This window comes from Lagenorhynchus albirostris, chromosome X (genome assembly GCF_949774975.1).
Source record: "Lagenorhynchus albirostris chromosome X, mLagAlb1.1, whole genome shotgun sequence".
NCBI classification, from domain to species: Eukaryota; Metazoa; Chordata; class Mammalia; order Artiodactyla; family Delphinidae; genus Lagenorhynchus; species Lagenorhynchus albirostris.
Window position 1 is genome coordinate 115,787,662 of NC_083116.1, and position 20,917 is coordinate 115,808,578.

A 20,917-nucleotide genomic window follows, 5' to 3' on the forward strand; every position below is an offset into this window, starting at 1 on the left:
TTGGCTGTGTTGGGTCTTCGTTGCTGTGCGTGGGCTCTTCTCTAATTGCTGCCAGCGGGGGCTACTCTTCGTTGCGGTGCATGGGCTTCTCATTGCATTGGCTTCTCTTGTTGAGGAGCACGGGCTTAGGCACGCGGGCTTCAGTAGTTGTGGCACGTGGGCTCAGTAGTTGCAGCGTGCAGGCTCTAGGGCACAGGCTCAGTAGTTGTGGTGCACAGGCTCAGTAGCTGTGGCACATGGGCTTAGTTGCTCCGTGGCATGTGGGATCTTCCTGGACCAGGAATCAAACCGCTGTCCCCTGCATTGGCAGGCAGATTCTTAACCACTGCGCCACCAGGGAAGCCCGGAAATACATTTTTGAGAGTTCTGCCAGACCAGCCGCACTTAGGATTTGTTATACTAGGAAGTTTTTCCCTTTTAATACTCATCACCCCTCAGTACCTGGCCCTGTACAGGTTGGTGGGTGGGGTTCCCTCTCCTGCTGATAATCAGGGCCTGCAACCTTGGGACCCAGAGGCTGTGCCTTTATCCACAAGATCTCATTTGATCTTCAGAATATTTTAATCTCCCATTTGACAGCTAACAGAAGTGAGGCACCAAAAGTACGCCCTCGGCAGTGTCAGAGCCAGAACTTGAGCTGAAGTGTCAGCTTCCTGAGCCAGTGCCGCTACCTTTCCAAGCCCAGCTGCTCCTTAATGGAAAGAGAAGTATCAGTAGTGGGGCCTGAGTGCCAAATGCGTGGTCATGGCTGTACAGTGAGTCTAATTATGAGTGCCCGCCTGTTTCTCATTGCTGATGACTTCGGCCCTAGTTAGCCATCCTTTGCTAGAAGTATCTTCCAGTCTTACTGACTGTGTGTGCCATGTGCACATGTGCGCGTGCATGTGCGTGTGTGCGTGCGTGTGTGGGGGGGGTGGGAGAGAGAGAGAGAGACTGATTTATAGTTATGCTTCTAACTCCTTGTGATAATTAAAATGCTCCACCTATCATTCCTGTAAGCTTGGTATGATTATTTTTATTGCTACAGTATCTGTTTCCAAGAAATGTAAGAATTTCACCCCCCTCTTCCCACTCCTTTTGTAATATGAAATGCCTCATTACTTAGCAGTTTTCTGCTGATTGTACAGTTTAGCATTTGATCTTTTTGTTAACCACAGTCAGGTGACCACACACAGGGTAATTAGATTAACCTGCCCCTCCTCCTCTTTACTGAAACAACATAAAATCTGGTATTCTGTTGGCACATGCTTTCCTTAGATTAATGATCTTGGAGTTGCTGCATGGAAATTTGCATAGCTCCCTACAGCTCTGAGAAATGAGAATGCCCAGCTGTCTAAAAGCTTTAATCAGGAAATGAGCAAGAAATGACATTGTCTTGTCACAGGCTTGGAATAATGTATTCTTGACAATCGAGTGATCCTGGATGGAAATGTGTGTAAACAATCTTTCAGCAACCAGTAAACAGGTGCTTTTTTGTTGGTAAAAATTCAAGGATTTCTTTACTTGGGAGTGGCTTTCAAATCGTTGGCTCTCACACTAGTCCCTTCTGGAAGTTTACTCTATGGTCATTTTCCTTGTCTCTCCTCTTTTAAATGGCAGTTTATGGAAGTTGACCTTTTGGAGCAAGGGAAGGGAAGCATTAGGAATGTACACGGTTTGTGGGCGGAGCGTGCTGTAACTGTCAGGCTTGGCTAGAGGACTGCCCGGTAATCAGTCCTCACCCAGCACTTCCCCTTTTAAAAATTGAATAAATTTGGTGTGTAACATTCTGTAAGTTTAAGGTGTACAACGTGTTACTTTGATACATTTGTGTATTGTAATATGGCGGCCAGTGTAGCGATATTTTTCACATTACATAATTATAGTACAGTATTATTGTCTGTATTCATTATACTATGGATTAGGTCTCTATGGCTTATTTACTTCTCATTACAAATTTGTACCCTTAAACACTGTCACTCTTATCGCTACCCCCTATCCCCTGGCAAGCATCATTTTACTCTCTGTTTTTTATAAGTTTAACTTTTTTATTTTTTTAATTTATTTTTTATTGAAGTATAGTTAATTTACAATATAATGTTAATTCCTGCTGTATAGCAAAATGACTCAGTTATACGCATATGTACATTCTTTATATGTTCTTTTCCGTTATGGTTTATCCCAGGAGAGTGAATATAGTTCCCTGTGCTTCAGGACCTTGTTGAATTTTTAGATTCCACATATAAGTGATATCATACAGTATTTGTCTTTGTCTGACTTATCTCGCTTAGCATCACGTGCTCAAGGTCTATCCATCTTGTTGCAAATGGCAGGATAGCTTCCTTTCTCGTGGCAGAATAATATTCCATTGTATATGCACCACATAGTTTTTATCCATTCATCTACTAATGGGCATTTTGGTTGTTTCTGTAATCTTGGCTATTGTGAATAATGCTGTGATAAACATGGGAGTGAATATATCTCTTGAAATCCTGTTTTCATTTCTTTTGGGTGTATGCCCAGAAGTAGAATTGCTGAATCATATGGTAGATCTATTTTTAATTTTTTGAGGAACCTCCATATTGTTTTCCATAGTGGTTGGACCAACTTTAGATTCTCACCAACAGTGTATGAGAGTTCCCTTTTTACCACATCCTCGCCAGCACCTGTTGTCCCTTGTCTTCTTGATGATAGCCATTTTGACAGGTGTGAGGTGGTATCTCATTGTGGTTTTGATTTGCATTTCCCCTATGTTAAGCATCTTTTCATGTGTCTGTTGGCCATTTTGTTGTCCTCTTTGGAGATATGTCTGTTTAGTTCTTCTGTCCATTTTAAAATCAGATTCTTTTTTTGAGTTGCCTGAGTTCTCCATATATTTTGGAGATTAACCCCTTATCTAATATATGGTTTGCAGAATTTTTCTCCCATTATGTAGATTGTCTTTTGATTTTGTTAATTGTTCCTTTTGCATTGCAGAAACTTTTGAGCGGTAGTCCCATTTTTTTTCTTTAGTTGTTTGTACCCAAATTATTGCCAAGACCAGTATTGATGATTTTCTTCCCTACATTTTCTTCTAGGAGTTTTATGGTATCAGGTCTTATGTTTAAGACTCACTTCACTAATATGATAATCTCTAGGTCCATCCATGTTGCTGCTAATGGCATTATTTCATTCTTTTTTATGAGTAAGTAATATTCCATTGTGTGTGTGTGTGTGTGTGTGTGTGTGTGTGTGTGTACACACACACACACACACAATGGAATATTGTAGATATGGTAGAGAAGAGATGGTGTATATCTTACACCGTATATACCATATCTTCTTTACCCATTCATCTGTTGATGGACATTTAGGTTGCTTCCATGTCTTGGCTATTGTAAACAGTGCTGCTACGAACATTGGGGTGCATGTATCTTTTTGAATTAGAGTTTTCTTTGGCTATATGCCCAGGAGTGGGATTGCAGAATCATATGGTAACTCTATTTTTAGTTTTTTAAGGAACGTCCATACTGTTCTCCATAGTGGCTGCACCAGTTTTAGTTTTTTAAGGAACGTCCATACTGTTCTCCATAGTGGCTGCACCAGTTTACATTACCACCAAGAGCATAGGAGGATTCCTTTTTCTCCACACCCTCTCCAGGCATTTGTTATTTGTAGACTTTTTACTGATGACCATTCTGACTGGTGCGAGGTGATACCTCATTGTAGTTTTGATCTGCATTTCTCAAATAATTAGCGATATTGAGAATCTTTTTTTAAATTAATTAATTAATTTTTGGCTGCGTTGGGTCTTCATTGCTGTGCAGGCTTTCTCTAGTTGCAGCGAGCGGGGGCTACTCTTCCTTGTGGTGCGCAGGCTTCTCATTGCGGTGGCTCCTCTTGTTGCAGAGCACGGGCTCTAGGCACACGGGCTTCAGTAGTTGTGGTTCACGGGCTCTAGAGCACAGGCTCAGTAGTTGTGGCGTGCGGGCTTAGTTGCTCCGTGGAATGTGGGATCTTCCCGGACCAGGGCTCAAACCTATGTCCCCTGCATTGGCAAGCGGATTCTTAACCACTGTGCCACCAGGGAAGTCCCTATTGAGAATCTTTTCATGTGCCTGTTGATCATCTGTATGTCTTCTTTGGAGAAATGTCTATTTAGGTCTTCTGCCCATTTTTAGATTGGGTTGTTTACTTTTTTGATATTAAGGTGTATGATCTGTTTGTATATGTTGGAAATTAATCCCTTGTCGGTAACATTGTCTGCAAATATTTTCTCCCTGTCCATAGGTTGTCTTTTCGTTTTGTTTATAGTTTCCTTTGCTGTGCAAAAGCTTTTAAGTTTAATTCAGTCCCGTTTGTTTATTTTTGTTTTTATTTCCATTACTCCAGGAAACTTTACTGAATTCATTGATGAGCTCTAGTAGTTTTCTGGTACTGTCTTTAGGATTTCCCATGTACAGCATCATGTTATCTGCAAACAGTGACAGTTTTACTTCTTTTCCAATTTGGATTCCTTTTATTTCTTTTTCTTCTCTGATTGCTGTGGCTAGGACTTCCAAAACCATGTTGCATAAAAGTGGTGAGAGTGGGCATCTTGTTCCTGATCTTAGAGGAAATGCTTTCAGCTTTTCACCATTGAGTATGGTGTTAGCTGTAGGTTTGTCATTTATGGCCTTTATTATGTTGAGGTATGTTCCCTCTATGCCCACTTTCTGAAGAGTTTTTAATCATAAGCGGATGTTGAATTTTATCAAGAGCGTTTTCTGCATCTATTGAGATGATATGGTTTTTGCTCTTCAGTTTGTTAATGTGGTATATCACATAGATTGATTTGTGGATACTGAAAAATCCTTGCATCCCTGGAATAAATCCCACTTGATCATGGTGTATGATCCTTTACGTGTATTGTTGGAGTCAGTTTGCTAGTACTTTGTTGAGGATTTTTGCATCTGTGTTCATCAGTGATATTGGCCTGTAATTTTCTTTTTGTGTGTGTGTGATATCTTTGTCTGGTTTTGGTATCACTGTGATGGTGGCTTCATAGAATGAGTTGAGAAGTGTTCCTTCCTCTGCAATTTTTTGCAATAGTTTAGGAAGGATAGATTTTAACTCTTCTCTAAATGTTTGGTAGAATTCACCGGTGAAGCCATCTGGTCCTGGACTTTTGCTTGTTGGGAGTTTTAAAATTACTGATTCAATTTCAGTACTGGTAATTGGTCTGTTCATATTTTCTATTTCTTCCTGGTTCAGTCTTGGGAGATCATACCTTTCCAAGAATTTGACCATTTCTTCTAGGTTATCCATTTTATTGGCATATAGTTGCTCGAAGTAGTCTCTTATGATCCTTTGAATTTCTGTGATGTTGGTTGTAATTTCTTTTTCATTTCTTACTTTATTTATTTGTGCCCTTTCCCTCTTTTTTTCTTGATGAGTCTGGCTAAAGGTTATCAATTTTGTTTATCTTTTCAGAGAACCAGCTTTTAGTTTCATTGATCTTTTCTATTGTTTTTAAACTCTCTATTTCATTTATTTCTGTTCTGATCTTTATGATTTCTTTCCTTCCACTAACTTTGGGTTTTGTTCGTTCTTCTTTCTCTAGTTGCTTTAGGTATAAGGTTAGGTTGTTTATTGGAGATTTTTGTTGTTTATGAGGTAAGCTTGTTTTGCTATAAACTTCCCTCTTAGAACTGCTTTTGCTGTGTCCCATAGAGTTTGGATCATTGTGTTTTCATTTTCATTTGTCTCTACGTATTTTTTTGAATCCCTCTTTGATTTCTTCAGTGATCCATTGGTTGTTTAGTAGCATACTGTTTAGCCTCCACATGTTTGTGTTTTTTGCAGTTTTTTTCTTGTAGTTGATTTCTAGCCTCATAGCGTTGTGGTCTGCAAAGGTGCTGTTTTGCTGATAAAAGCATGCTTTTTTTGCTGATATGATTTCAGTTTTCTTAAATTTACCAAGGCTTGCTTTGTGGCCCAGCATGTGATCTATCCTGGAGAATGTTCCATGTGCACTTGAAAATAATGTGTCTTCTGCTGCTTTAGGATGAAATACTCTATAAATATGAATTAAGTCCATATGGTCTAATGTGTCACTTAAGGCCTGTGTTTCCTTATTGATTTTCTCTCTGGACCATTATCTACCATCCTTCTTTGTCTCTTGTAACAGTCTTTATTTTAAAGTCTGTTTTGTCTGATATAAGTATTCCTACTCCAGCTTTCTTTTGACTTCTATTTGCATGCAATATCTTTTTCCATCCCGTCACTTCAGTCTGTATGTGTCTCTAGATCTGAAGTGAGTCTCTTGTAGGCAGCAAATATATGGGTCTTGTGTTTGTATCCATTCAGCCAGTCTGTGTCTTTGGGTTGGAGCAATTAGGCCATTTACTTTTAAGGTAATTATCGATATGTATGTTCCTATTGCCATTTTGTTAATTGTTTTGGATTTGTTTTTGTAGGTCTTTTTCCCCCCCTCTTTTTTTTTGTTCTCTTCCCCTGTGACTTGATGACTATCTTTACTGTTATAGTTGGATTCCTCTTTCTTTTTTGTGTGCACATCTATTATAGATTTTTGTTTTGCAGTTACCATGAGGTTTTTGTATAGGAGTCTATATTTTTATGCACTAGTTTTAAGTTGTTGATCTCTTAATTTCTGAGACCTTTTAGATACCCTGCATTTGTACTCTCCTCCCCTCACGATTACTATTTTTGATTTTATATTTTACATGTAATTGTTCTGTGTATCCCTTAACTGCTTATTGTGGATACACATGATTTTACTACTTTTGTCTTTTAACCTGCCTACTAGCTTTGTGTGTGCATAATATCCTACCTTTATTGTTTGTTTGCCTTTACCAGTGAACTTTTCCATTTTGTAATTTTCTTGTTTCTAGTTGTACCCTTTTCTTTTCTGCCTAGAGAAGTTCCTTTAGCATTTGTTGTAAAGCTGGTTTGGTGGTGCTGGATTCTTTTAGATTTTGCTTGTCTGTAAAGCTTTTGATTTCTCCATCGAATCTGAATGAGAGCCTTGCTGGGTAGAGTATTCTTGGTTGTAGGTTTTTCTCTTTCATCACTTTAAGTATATTGTGCCACTTCCTTCTGGTCTGCAGAATTTCTGCTGAAAAATCAGCTGATAGCCTTGTGGGAGTTCCCTTGTATGTTATTTGTTGCTTTCCCTTGTTGCTTTTAATATTCTCTCTTTATCTTTAATGTTTGTTATTTTGATTACAATGTGTCGTGGTGTATTCCTTGGTGGGTTAATCCTGTATGGGACTCTGTGCTTCCTGGCCTTGGGTGACTGTTTCCTTCTCCAGGTTATGGACGTTTTCAGCTATTATCTCTTCAAATATTTTCTCAGGCCCTTTCTCTGTCTCTTACCCTTCTGGGACCCCTATAATGTGAATATTAGTGTGCTTGATATTGTCTCAGAGGTCTCTTAAACTGTCCTCATTCTTTTCATTCTTTTTTTCTATTTCCTGTTCACCAGCAGTGATTTCCACCACTCTTTCTTCTAGCTCACTGATCTGTTCTTCTGCCTCATTTAATCTACTATTGATTCCTTCTAGTGTATTTTTCATTTTAGTTTTTGTATTCTTTAATTCTGTTTGGTTTTCCTTTATATTTTGTAATTCTTTGTTAAAAACTTCTAATTTCTTGCTCTGTGCATCCATTCTCCTCCCGAGTTCTTTGATCATCTTTACGATATTACTCTGAAGTCTTTCTCAGGTAGATTGCCTTGTATTTTTCCATTAAATTATTAGTCTTAGAAGTGGTTGTGACTGTAAAAATTAACATTCAGCTAGATGCATGTACTGTTTTCACTTATATCTGACACACAGTAAGTACTCAAATAATGGTTAAAAGAATATAGAGCTAATGATAATGGCTAACATTTATTGAGTGCCTGCTGGCCAAGATTTATTGAGTGTCTGGGGATGAAAGATGAGTGAGACCTATTTCTTACCCCTGAGGCACTTACAAAGTAGCTGAGAGAGAGACTTTTGGACTCATACAGTGGTCAGTGCTGTGGCCGGGAATCCAGCAAAGGGCCACAGACGCACAGGCTCTTAATCATCATCAAAGCTGTTAAAAAGATGACAGGAAAAAAAGATGGAAGAAATGGCTGTTGGACCTTGGATGTCCCTTCTTCTTTTTTTCTTCAAGAGCGAGCTGTTTACCTAGCAAAACACCCAATAATTTATGTGTTTCAGATAGTACTGCTTCATGGAGTAGGTATGATGCTATCAGAAACATTTAAAATTTTTTCTGGAAGAGATTGATGGAGAAAGTGCCCACTCCTTGGGGAGCTCAATTTGACATTGTTTAATTAACCTTTTTGAGTATAATGAACCAATCCCAAACTGTTTAACTCTTGTAACTTGAACTCTGGGCACCAAAGCAGAATGTATTCTTCCCATGATAAAACTACAAGAAAGATTTAATATCGCCTCTTTATATGCATTTTATTTGTCTTTATCGGTTATTGTCATGCCATTAATTATAATTATATTTCCATAATGTTGAATTTTGTATGAAATAATTGAAAAAACAATTGATTATTGGGCCTGGCATGATTTCTCTCACATCTTAACTTTCCTGTGTCCCCTTCTTGATGAAATATGTGGACTGAAGAGCTTTCTTTAAAGCTTTGTATCTGTTCATATATACTGCTCTCACTGTGACTGGTTATGTTGGGATCTTTCAAATTAGCAGTGGAAATGATATAATCAAATTATATTAGGGGGCAGTGTCAATTTATCTCTTGTTTGCAGAAAAAGTAGCAGTCAATAGTCTAATGATTGGGAAATACTAAGCACATTTTAATTATTAATTTTTAAGTCAGTTAAAATTTTGTCTAGCTAACAAAGGCACATGGTACCAATTAAAAGGGACAAAATATGTTTTCCCTGTCTCTCAGCCACCCTGTTTCCCCCTCTGAAGGCCTCAGTTATCAGTTTGTTATTCTGTATTACACAGTGAGGCATGCATACAAACTCACACAAATGCTTGCATACATTATTAGGCTTTTTACCTAGTAACATGTCTCAGTGTATATTCTTATTGGCACTTATGGACCAGCCTCATTCTTGGAGAGAGTTGCATGGTGTGGATTCATGGAACCAGTTCTCTAACTGACACACGTTTACATTCTTTCAGTCTTTTGCTGAGTTAAGCAATGCTGTAACCATTAATCTTGTACATATGCCACTTTGCACATGTGCAAGTGTATTTGCAGTTTGAATTCCTAGAAGTGGAAATACTGAGTCAAAAGGTGTAGGCATTTAAAATTTTGATAGATAATTGCCACATTGCTTCCCACAGAGGTTGTACCAATTTATACATCAGTTTATACTCTCAGTGGAAAGTACAAGAGGGTATCTTTCTCTACATCACTGCCAACATTATATTACCAATTTTTTTGATTGTTGCCGATATGACAGATAAAAACTATATCTTGCATATCAGTAGGGCTAAGAAATCCACTGGGTATCAGAGAGGTCCATTGAGAAACTTTATGATATTTAATATCAAGAAGAAAAGGTATCTTGTAATTAACAAGTTATTTACATCCCTCCCTATGTAGACTGTCAGCTTCTGGAGAGTTTTGTGCTTGCTGTTCTCTGTATCTCTCATACTTATTCTGTGTGTGAGTACCAGTTGTATGCCAGGCATTGTGCTACGTGCTGTGTAAACATTCTAACACAGAAGGTATAAATGCTACAATTTTCATTTAAGAAAATAGCCAAAAGGATTCAGGGTTGTTCTGTGTAGTGAGTACTGCTCAGATATGGTCAGATGAATCCCACTGTAATTTGCATTTCTCTTATGAGCATGGTTAAGCATCTTTTCATGTGTTTGAGTCATTTTTTTCTATGAATTGGCCTTTGCTATTTTTTGTTGGGTTATTGATCTCTTTGCTGATACTTTGTGGAAAGAGGTCTGTCTTTATAACAGGCAATATTCTCGCGCTTTGACTTTTGTCTTTCTTGATAAAGACTTTTGTCTTTCTTGTCTTTCTTGTCTGTCTTTCTGTGTTGTATTTATAGTTTTCTGTAATTCATCAACCCTTTCTTCTGTGGCTTCTGGATTCTGTGTCAGTGTCAAAGAGTCTTTCCCACTCTGAGATTGTAAAAATCTTTCTCTCATGTTTTCTTCTAGTGTTATTAAGGTTTACTTTTTAAATGAGTAAATTTATTTTGAATATCTAATATTCATAGTCTAAAAAGAAATGGTATTGCTTGTTTAAATAAATGAGGCACTCTGTGAATTTTCTTTTCTTTTCTTTTCTTTTTTTTTTTTTTTTTGCTGTACGCGGGCCTCTCACTGTTGTGGCCTCTCCCATTGCAGAGCACAGGCTCCGGACGTGCAGGCTCAGTGGCCATGGCTCACGGGCCTAGCCGCCCTGCAACATGTAGGATCTTCCCGGACCGGGGCACGAACCCGTGTCCCCTGCATTAGCAGGTGGACTCTCAACCACTGTGCCACCAGGGAAGCCCTGAATTTTCTTACTCTATCTTCTTCCTACCACTCTTAAGCCAGATCTGTATCCTCTTAGGTGAGAAGTTGATTGTGATCCAGTGAGCACCAGTTGTATCATTGTAGGGATGATACAGATTTCCATGTTGTCATAGCTTTGGGCTGAACTGAAAATACTCCCCCTTGCCTGTAGATAGCTATCTTGCCCATAACACTCTGTGAAATTGGCCATTCATTTGACAAATATTTATTAAGTGCTCACTAAAGCATGTACAAACAGTTGGTTAGTATTGATACCCTTTGATCCAATGGTGGTAATCTAGCTGTTTAGCAGGGCATGGGCATATATAAAGGCATTGACTGTCATGCAGGTAATTGTGTCTTACATCAGGAAGCTATGTCATCTCTTCGGAACGTGAAGGTAGCCGGTCTTATATTTGTCCGGAATCTAGCACTGGCTGAGCTCTTTGCAGCATTCATTCCCATCCTGCAGGTCGAGAGCCTCTTGCCTGGGCTTGTGCTATTGGTGATTCTTGGGAGATAATACTACAAATATATAATAGTGTAGATAATGCAGTTGAAGATTTACATAGAGACATAACAATAGGTATCCTGTTACTTTAAAAGAATTAGTTTTGAGCTGAAAATATCTTAGGTGTCTTTATGATGATATTTCAGAGCACTTTTCTAAGTGGCAATGAAATTTGGAAATGTAAGAAAGCCATTGTGATATGAGATATCAATGTGGTTTCACTATGTACTTTTCAGGGGAAGTTATGAAATATTTCAAGCATTGGAAAAAGAAAGTGAATAACAAATACCAGTGTGTTCACCACTCTGCTTTATCATATCCTCATATTTTGCCATATTTACTTCAGATATTTTATATACATTTTCTTTGCAATTGTTTCTAATGAACTTGGCGCATTTTGTGGTTCAGCGGCATGGGTATTTCAAAAAATATTGTGGGGCTTCCCTGGTGGCGCAGTGGTTGAGAGTCCGCTTGCCGATGCAGGGGACACGGGTTCGTGCCCCGGTCCGGGAGGATCCCGCATGCCGCGGAGCGGCTGTGCCCGTGAGCCATGGCCGCTGAGCCTGCGCGTCCAGAGCCTGTGCTCCGCAACGGGAGAGGCCACAACAGTGAGAGGCCCGCGTACCACAAAAAAAAAAAAAAAATTGTGATAATGAGATGTATTTTTTTAAAGAAATGGAGTCTTACAGGTAGAGCTGAAGCTCCCTTGGTGTCTACTATTACTTTCTGGATACTTGCCGTGTCTTCCCAGGTGTTTTGAGACTGACTAGCCTATTGTGAAGGGAGCCAAATTCTGGGAAAGCACAGTCTCTGCGAGCAGGGAATGTTCATGGGGTGGCTGCTTCTTAAACTTGCCCTTTGTGTGCAGAGCGGGCAGAAAGATATCATGCATGTGTGTGACGGGGGCGGGCTGGCGCTGTGCTCTTCCAGGATTCTGTATCTATTCAAAACTCTCTTGATCAGTAGATTTGGCGTAAGGGTTTGTTTCCTTTTATTTCCTGCCAGTGGTAATTTTGCAGAAAGATTTTCCAGGAACTAGTGTAGGGGGCACTAGTACTAGTGATCCCATACCCACATCTAGCTCTAAAGGAAACCTTACCCTTCAGAAAGAAACAGACCATGCTTGAGGGCAGGCGAGGGCAGGCTGACAAACGATGCCTCTTCTCCCTGCCCTGCATCAGCCCTGAGCTTTAGGGGACCCTGCCCAGCCTCACTCTAATGCCAAGGGAAGCCCGGGACCAGCATTTCTTGCTGGTCAGGGCATCACCGAGCTCCCCTGGTATTAGTGGCACCAGCCTGCTCTGTGTGCCTGTATTCTTGGTGGCAGGAGACAAGGAATTATTGTGAGATGTGAGGAAAGCAGCTGAGGTGGAGAGGAGGGGCGCCTTGGAGGGAGCCGAGCCACTCAGCTGATTGTGTCAATTAGATGAGATGCCCCTTGGTTCACCTACTTGGTAGGGTGCATCTGGCATGTTCTGACCATTTATCCCCTTAATATTGATCCCAGAAGGCTTTCCACCCCCTGAGATGAATATTAAAACACCCAAGCACTAGCTTTTCTGGTTTTTGACCTCCTAGGATGAAATATTAGCACATTTTGATTGAAAAGAGTCTGTATTCTTCTGGTTTACGCATTTATGTTGTTCTTTTTACATTGAAATAGCATACAGTGAAGCGCAGAGATCTTAGAAATACAGCTCAATGAATTTTTAGGTGTTTGTACACCTGTGCAAACCATCACCCAGACCAAACTGTAGAACATTTCCATCCTCCCAGCAGGTTGTCTTGTACCCCTCCCAGTCAGTACCTTCCCAAGGGTAACTGCTATTCTGAGATCGCTCACCATTGATTAGTTCTGCCTGTTGTTAAACTTCACATAAATGGAATTGTACAGTATGTGATCTCTTGGGTGTGGCTTCTTTCACTCAGCATTCTGACTGTGAACATTCATCTGTGCTATTAGGTGTAGATCTCTCTTTTTTTTTTTGTAGCACTTACTATTTAATGATGACATTAATAATGATAATAAGTAATCAATTTGTATACTACTCTCCAATTCACTCTTTAATCCTGAAGACACCTCTATGATGGTGCCAAACCATTTAGCATTAGGCTTCTTTTAGGGATGACAAAAGAGCTGCTTAGAGGCTTTCACTATTGCCCGCAAGGTCACCCACCTGATAAATGATGATGCCAGGACTGGTTCTGTTTTTTTGACTCACAGCAGCGTTCTTTCCATCCACTGTGATACCTCTGTCTTAACTTGTGTCAAGGTTGGTAGAAAACATAAAGGATGAGAGGAGGGAGGGGCCCCCCGACCAGACCTTCACTGATGTTTTACTGTGTAGTATTTTGGTTAATTGAAAGAAGTTAAGGTTCAACTGAGCCAACCCTCTAGCACCTGTATAGTATGTAATGGATGGGGGAGGGAGAGGCAAAGAGGTAGTTGACTGGGCTTGTCTACCAGCCACATCCAGGCAGTTCCACTTATCAGAAAACAGACGATGCTAGTTGAGCTCCAGTTGTGTACAAATTATGCCTTTGCCCAGTGAGGCTGCTGTTTGCAGGCTGCTAAATGTGTCACAGAGAATTTTTGCTAGAGTGGCATTATTGGGGCTTCTTGGCCTCCAGATGTGGGTAAGCCATCTCAGACTCTGATCAGCATTCTGCTTTGGGAAGCAGAAATGGTGTGAATTCTCCTCTCCTTTCCCTCGGGGGGTCCTTGCAACAACAGCTTGAGTGTCATTGGAGCATCGATAGTTTATTGATGGCCTCAGTTTTACTGTACAAGCCGAGTTTCCATTGTTAAGACATTAGCTTTGAGATAAACTGGGTTTCCTTTACCTCCTGAAGAGGTTTGCTGATACCCCGACTATTCTGTTGTGTTTTAAAGCAAGTAGAATCATTGCTGATTTGTATATGTGGGCAGGTATGAATTTCTGTAAGCCCCCTTGGCCCACAGCTCTGGTCCAGGGTGTAGTCTCTACCAGTGAGATAGTAGGATCCATGTTCTTAACAAATGGTTAAAAGTCTAGGCCTTGTGGTTAGAAAGCTGAGACTGAGGGTTGGGGGCAAGGAATGCTCATACCCAGGAAGTCTATAGAGTCCCATGACCTGGATCAGAACCTCGGAGAGCTCCAGGTACAGGGATGCTGGCAGCTGTAGGCAGGCAGGAGTTAGTGCACTGCCAAGTCCACCCTCTTTTGCAGCAAAGAGCTTTTTTGTGTGGATGATAAGGGTCTTCAAGGATTTCAGCCTTTGTACTTGTGGGCTTATGGATAAAGCAATAAATCAGATTCTTTAGATGTGGAGGAAAGTGAAATTTTCCACTGGAGCCACCAGTGGGGTGATTTTGACTGTCCCCGCTATAGCCATGACGCTAGTTCTTCCTGGGAGGTGAGGTGTAAGCAAGAGAGCTCTGCCTAGAAGGCCTGCAGCTGGATCCCACGGCCTGCCCTGCCCCCTACTAGCCTTGTAGCCTTTTGATGGTCTTGCATCCTCTCTGACTGAGTCTCATGATTCTTGTCTGAAAAAATATATCAGTCTAGAAAAAACAGGATTTCTTTCAGTAACAAAATGAAAATGTTATCGTGAGGAGCAGGCGAAAAAAGATCTGTTAAAGCACTTTAATTTATATAAGGCCTTGCGAGTGTAAGGTTGTGTCATTACCGGCATTGTCACCTATTTTTGGAGCCTACCGATAGGAGTCCATGACATCAGATGTCTATGAACATCAGGGTGTTCAAAAAATGCACTCCTACCTTGCATTTGCATGGTAATTGGTACCCTGGGGTCAGCATGTATGTCAGATAGTTTGAGCCAGAAGTGAGTACACAGGGACATGTGGCTTGCTGTGCAATTTGAAAACTTTTTGAAGGAAAGAGCTTGCCCTGTGGTCTTTTGGAAGTAACTGGAGGGTTTCAGTAGGAAAGTGACAAGAGCAGACAATTGTTTTAGGAAAGTGTCCCTTGAGGCAGTGTGGAGGTTGAGAGGGGAGGGGAGGGACTGGAGGCAGGCAGGACTTGGGGGGAAGAGTGGTTAAGAGATGAGCTCTGAAGCTAGACAGGTTGAGTTCCAATTCTGGCACCTACTTGTTTGACCTCGGACAGATTTCCTTAGCTCTCTGTGACTTGGCGTGTGCATCTGTGAATAGGGCTGTTATGCAGGTTAAAAGTTGCAATCCAGGTGCAGCTCTTAGAGGAAGCTTTGGCACATGGCAAGCTCTCAAATGTAAGCTGGTATTCATGTGTATTTTTTACTGTGGTAAAAATATATCTATAACATAAAATTTGCCATTTTAACCATTTAAAAGTACAGTTCAGTGGCATTAATTACATTCACAATGTTGTGCAACCGTCACCACTGTCTGTTTCCAAAATTTTTCATCACCCCAAACAGAAACTCCATAACCATTAAACATTAACTCTCATCCCCCCATCCCCTTACTCCCTGGTAACCTCTAGTCAATTTCTGCTTCTATGATTTTGCCTATTCTAGGTGCCTCATATACGTGGAATAAGACAATATTTGTCCTTTTGTGTCTGGTTTATTTCACTTAGCATGATGTTTTCTAGGTTCATTCATGTTGTAGCATTATCAAAATTTTATTCCTTTTTAAGGCTGAACAATATTCTATTGTATGTATATACCACATCTTGTTTATCTGTTCGTCTGTTGATGGACACTTGGGTTGTTTCTACTTTTTGGCTACTGTGAATAATGCTGCAGTAAATGTTGGCATACAAGTATCTGTTTAGGTCCTGCTTTCAACTCTTTGGGGTATATACCTGGGAGTGGAATTGCTGGGTCATACAGTAATTCTGTGTTTAACTTTTTGAGGAACCATCATACTGTTTTCCACAGTGACTGCACCATTTTACATTCCCACCAGCAATGTACAAGGGTTCCAGTTTCCCCACGTCCTCATCAACACTTGTTTTCCTTTAGAAAAAAAACCCCAAAAACCTAGCCATCTTAGTGGGAATGAAGGGGTATATCGTTGCGGTTTTGATTTGCATTTCCCTAGTGAATTATGATTTGAGCATCTTGGCGTGTGCTTACTGGCCATTTGTCTATTTTCTTTGGAGAAATATCTATTCAGGTTCCTTGCCTGGTATTCATGTTTTTAAGGCAGCTTGGGAGGAAGGAGAGAAACAGATTGAGGAAGTAGATAGAGCCCAACTGGGTGGCTGGTTAGATACGAAGGTTAACGCTGAGTTTTCCAGCCTGGGTAAGTGGGTTGATGATGGGCTGTCAAGCAAGATAGCTCCCGTCTCTCCCAGAGAAGGGGCCGGTTGGAGGGACGATGTTGGGTTTGGGTGGGACTGCGTTGAGCCTGGTGTACCTGGGTGTTGGGCAGATGGAGAGTCCAGGATGCACCGCCATGCCTACATGTCTGATTGGTGTCTTTGGAAAAATGCAGGGCATATTTTAAGTTTTCTCCTCCCTGCTTGAATCTAACAAGCAACTTAAGAAATTAGGTCATCATGAGGCTTACGTATCTGGCAAATGGGAACAATCATTGGAGGGACAACAGAATCTGAAACTTATGAAGCAACCTCTCTCCTGTTGCTCGTTTCTCAGCCCTCAAGCACCTGCATGATGAGATCAGTCCTTCAAAGCTCACGGGTTGCTGCTCTGAAGCCTTGGGTGTGAACATTCTTGGCAACCCTAGCTTCTCAGGCCTTCTCCAGTGACTACCGTAGTCTGTCAAACATCTGCACCCCCTCACCCCTGCCTAACTGCATCGTGGTTAGTGCTAAGCAAGTGCTTACCATGTCACCTGCAACCCACTGAATTTCTCTGAATTACTCCTTGGCAAAATTGGATGTTGTATCACTGCGTTATGTTGTGTCTAGGTGGGAAATTTGTGTTTGCACAGTCATACCCGCCCTACAGTGGAGAGTGATGTTTGAGCAACTTCTCTACCCCCAAAGAAGCAACGATTGGGGAATGAGGCCCTGTGGTGCCTTGTTTACTTCTAGAGCCATAGCAGGCTGGCAGCCATCACTAAGAAAGCATCCTTTCATGCGGCTCAGGCTGGCAATGTTTGCAGATTGTCCCCTGATGCCATCTGCCTGTGAGGCTGCAGAAACCCCCAGCAACTGCTGTTCTAGCAGGTGCCGGGGCTGCTGAGGTGGGAGTGCGTGTACACACACACGCATGCACACCACTTTGTGCTGGGTTGGCCTGAGCCGCCAGCTGAAACTCTCAACCCAGCAGAGCACCAACCGCAGTTGCTGGTTTCCGGTGAGGCCCTCATGAGGGAGAGAGGGCGAGGCTGTTGTGAACAGAGCCAGCAATCGGGGAATTGGATACGGTAACTAACGCTCGGGTGTGTAGGAAGCTGCCAGGCGGTGGCTATGTTTTGACAAGCTTTTGTTCTGTTTTTTCCACCTCTGCCCAGGCCAAATTGTAGCCTCCCACCAAATTTTCCATCTTCATGTTCATTCATAGAAGGACCCATGTCCAATTCTTGTCCCAGGCTCTTTCTAGAGAACACATCTCTCATCTTTGAGTCCTTCCTGCCACCCAGCCGTGCTTTGGCTCTAGCCCCTTAGCTTTCTCTTTTTCCCAAGTCAGTGTGATCATGGATGCAGACAAGCCCAGAACCCACCCTGCCCAGATCTGCACTTTGTGAGTTACTATCATTTCCGGCTATTAATGCTTTTGGAAAAAAATATGTAAATTATTCGAATATCAATAATTTGAAATAATTGTATCAGGCATCAGGTTTTAAAAATCCAGATCTTAATGGAGCTTTGATAAGAGACCACCTGGTGTAAACTTCTTCTGTAAAGGGCCAGGTAGTTTTCGCTTGGATGTCTGTTCCAACTACTCGACTCTGCCGTTGTAGCATCAAAGCAGCCATAGGAAATACCTAAACGAAATGAAGGGGATTGTGTTATAATGAAACTTTATTTACAAAAACATGTGGTGGGCTTAGTTTGCCGACCCCTGGCTTAGAATGATCGTCTTTATTTTATTTTATTATCTTTTATATTTTTCTCTCTGAGGGATTAAAAAGCCAGAGGAACTTGGTAACTGTAAATGAACTGAAATCATCTTCTTTTGGGTTTAGCATAATTGTGAGCACAATGGTGATTTGGGAATATACTTCTTTAAACCCCTGTTGGGAAGAATAGAAACCAGAAGACCTTTGAGGGGCGATTCTGCTTGGCCAAAGATTGTCATTGTTCAAAAAATAGAACAGGCTATCATTTGGAGCTGTATGGTGGCCTTTTTGATCCCTTGGAATGACCATAGTCACAGAAGGTTGTATTGTATTGGACATTATTACATTTTATAGGACCAGGTGCTTGTCTAATAAATGTAAGGAAAACAAACTACAACATACAGGAAATGGTGTTTTAAAAACGTTTTGCTGACAGGGAGATCGGCTCAGTGCTTTGTGACCACCTAGAGGGGGGGGATAGGGAGGGTGGGAGGGAGACGCAAGAAGGAGGGGATATGGGGATATATGTATAGGTATAGCTGATTCACTTTGTTATACAGCAGAAACTAACACACCATTGTAAAGCAATTATACTCCAATAAAGATGTTAAAATAAAATAAAATAGAATAAAATGTTATGCTGAGTTGAGGTCACTATAGTTCATTTCCAGAAAGCTGAAGCTTAACATAGTCAGAGACATTCTAAAATGTTAAACTACAATCTTGTTTTCCTTTTCTCTGTCCTCACAGGAAATAAAGAAAGAGATGAAGAAAGACCCTCTCTCCAGCAAAGCTCCAGAAAAGCCCATGCACGAAGTGTCCAGTGGAAATGCGTTGCTGTCTTCTGAAACAATTCTAAGAACCAACAGGAGAGGTATGGCAAAGAAGAAAGAGCCCCTCCCCACACACAAACCCAAACTGGAAACTTCTGGGTGAACTGTATCACATTTTGCATTGCTGGAAAATTGAATGGCGTTTGCCCTTTTGTTTTTGATTTTTGTATAAATTTGGGGTGCATACACACTCACACACACGGCAAGTAATGATCCAATAACTATACTAAAGGGAACTAATAAAAGAATTTTCTTGACAGTGGGAAAGTAGACTAAATTTGTAAACGATGATTTTTCTAGGACTTTAGCTTTCGCTTTCGTATCTATTTTTTTTGGCTGAAGGGTGACTTCAGAGAACACTGTGATGCCAGCTGAGCCGGGCACGTCTGGCCATGCTCTCTTTTTAATGTAAGGGCAGGCTTTAGCAGGGTCTTCCTCTCTCTAACCGCTGGGCTCCGCCTTGTCTCTCTCGGTTTAGGAGGCAGTATTTACAGAGATATAGCTCATCCATCCATGTGTCTAACCAGGAAACCTTTCACCATCTTGTTTCCCCCTTCTGAGGCCTCAAGGCAGATTTTTCAGGTATCAGCTTGTTGGAGTTTTGTTTTCTCCCCTATCTGCCCTTTGTGACATTGTTGTGTGAAATGGTAGGAGAGATTCTATAAGATGGCAGAGACAACCCGACTCAATTCTATACTGAAATGGAAACTGGATTGCCTCAGTTTCTCCCGAGCCCATCCTCCCCATGGACCAGGCCGGGTGCACACTGAGCACGCCCGAGGTAGATTAGCTTTCAGCTGCAGGCTTTTCAGGGGCTTATTACTTCCTTAAAGAGAAACATAGAGCTGTTCAAAAGCAGGAGCCGGAAATGTATTAGCAAAGAGTTCCATTAAAAGGAAAAAAAAGGCAAGTTTACATAACCATGGGGAAGAACAGCTAATCTTTCATCAAATTTAGGCTGCAGAAGAATTTGTCCAATAAACTGTCCATTGATCATAGTGCTTGAGACTTCAGCTTTGTGTCTGTCTTCCTTCCTGCTTCTTCCTCTACCCCCTCCAGCTGCCCTGGGTTACATTTCCTTTTTTGAATTATTCAGATGAAATATTGGCTGGAGGCCCACGCTGTTTAGCAGCTATAGGATTTTCTTTCTTGTTTTTTTTTTTTAAACCCCATCCTGCCAATGGAGGGGATTTCCCATTTTAAGAATTTTTTTAGGCCTACCTAGCTCTAAAACTATAGTCATCCCCCAGAGCACCTCCTGCATTCTTGCAAATAGGTTCCAGAACTCCTGAGGCCTGCCCTCGTTGGACTTGGAGAGCTAGAGTTCCCTTGCTGATCTGAGCCTCTCCCGTTTCTCCTGATGCTCCTTGGGTCAGTGGGCCGAGGAATGGCATACACGTAGACCAGCGGCAAGGCCTCTCTGGCCAGCCTTGTTTTTGTAAAGCAAATAAGAGAATTAAGGTAATTCATTAATTTAACAAGATAAGGGATTAATTAAGTTAAGGAATAAAGGTGATTATCCAGGTAAGTTCGACAAAATTACCTGAGAGCTTTAAATCAATGAAGGAATCGAACTTTTTAGATAATTGTCTCTTTACAACGAAAAATCTGACCTTTGAGGTCCCCTACAGAATTTTTCAGTAACCAGAAAATGGCATTAAAGGGACCGGCTTACTGACTTAATGTTTTCTTTCTAAGCCTCCACCTTAGGCCGACAGCCTGATTATGACCAGCTTTTTACTCTTAGGTCCTAATCTGCCAGTGGCTCTGAGACCATAGCACATGGGGGCGTCCTGTAAATATGAAACACATAACAAACCATCTTCATTCTGGCCCAGGCTTCATACTGACCCCCGGGTCACCTGGGCCACACATAAATTTCCAGTTGAAGGGAAGAATTGTGTACCAGGGCCAGTGCCGTCTTTGGCCCCGCCCCCACCCACCAGAGCTAACAATATCCTACTGCTCCTTATAATAAACAGCAGGCTGGATTGATTGGCCTTGTCAGGCCACATAAATAGTTCATTGTGCTGAGCTCAAAAGCTACATTTTTTTCCCACCCCAAATCAGTGAAAAACCACTTTTTCTCCCCCTTAAAACAGGGATCAGAGGCTAAATCTGTGGGACGACTCTAGTCACTTGTAAACACTTCCGTCCAACTAA

At 41.3% G+C, this 20,917-nt stretch overlaps 1 protein-coding gene across 5 annotated transcripts in view; it reads left to right on the plus strand.

Annotated features, from left to right (window-relative positions):
* SH3KBP1 (SH3 domain containing kinase binding protein 1) overlaps positions 1–20,917 on the plus strand; it is a 344,191-nt gene that overhangs the window by 117,201 nt on the left and 206,073 nt on the right. For all 5 annotated transcript variants that reach the window (XM_060136885.1, XM_060136886.1, XM_060136881.1 and 2 more), the window contains one exon: positions 18,672–18,795. In XM_060136885.1, coding sequence (XP_059992868.1) covers positions 18,672–18,795 — 124 coding nt within the window. The remainder of the gene's footprint in view (positions 1–18,671; positions 18,796–20,917) is intronic.